The 413-nt window shown below is 38.3% G+C and overlaps 1 protein-coding gene across 1 annotated transcript in view; it reads left to right on the forward strand.

The window, feature by feature from the left end:
* The window catches only part of LOC119594578 (xylosyltransferase oxt-like), a gene marked incomplete at its 3' end in the record, with an annotated part of 30,183 nt that overhangs the window by 23,971 nt on the left and 5,799 nt on the right, over window positions 1-413 (forward strand). The window contains 1 exon segment of the mRNA XM_037943615.1: window positions 167-343. Coding sequence (XP_037799543.1) covers window positions 167-343 — 177 coding nt within the window.

The following is a 413-nucleotide window of genomic DNA, read 5'->3' on the forward strand; positions in this document are numbered from 1 at the left end:
AAAATATATACATAAGGAAAAGGGGAGAGACAATAATTGAAAAAAGGAGAAGAAAAAAATAGAAATAATTTAAAACAATACTTGGAAAAAAAAGAAGAAAAAAATTGAAATCATTTAAAACCAATCAGGAATACGCACGACAAATCCTCTCACGTCTCCTTTGCAGTCCTTCTTCCACACCGTCTTGCGAAACTCAGAGTACTGCCAGTCCTTCACCGACAACAACCTGCACGTCACCAACTGGAAGAGGAAGCTTGGATGCAAGTGTCAGTACAAGCACATTGTTGACTGGTGCGGCTGTTCCCCAAACGACTTCACACCAGGGGACTGGCCCAAGCTGGAGGTAGTTCACTGGCGTTTCATTATGTTTGTTGTATTTTATTTTTATAAAGATAAGAAAAAAAAAAAAAATC

This window comes from Penaeus monodon, chromosome 34 (genome assembly GCF_015228065.2).
Source record: "Penaeus monodon isolate SGIC_2016 chromosome 34, NSTDA_Pmon_1, whole genome shotgun sequence".
Taxonomy (NCBI): Eukaryota; Metazoa; Arthropoda; class Malacostraca; order Decapoda; family Penaeidae; genus Penaeus; species Penaeus monodon.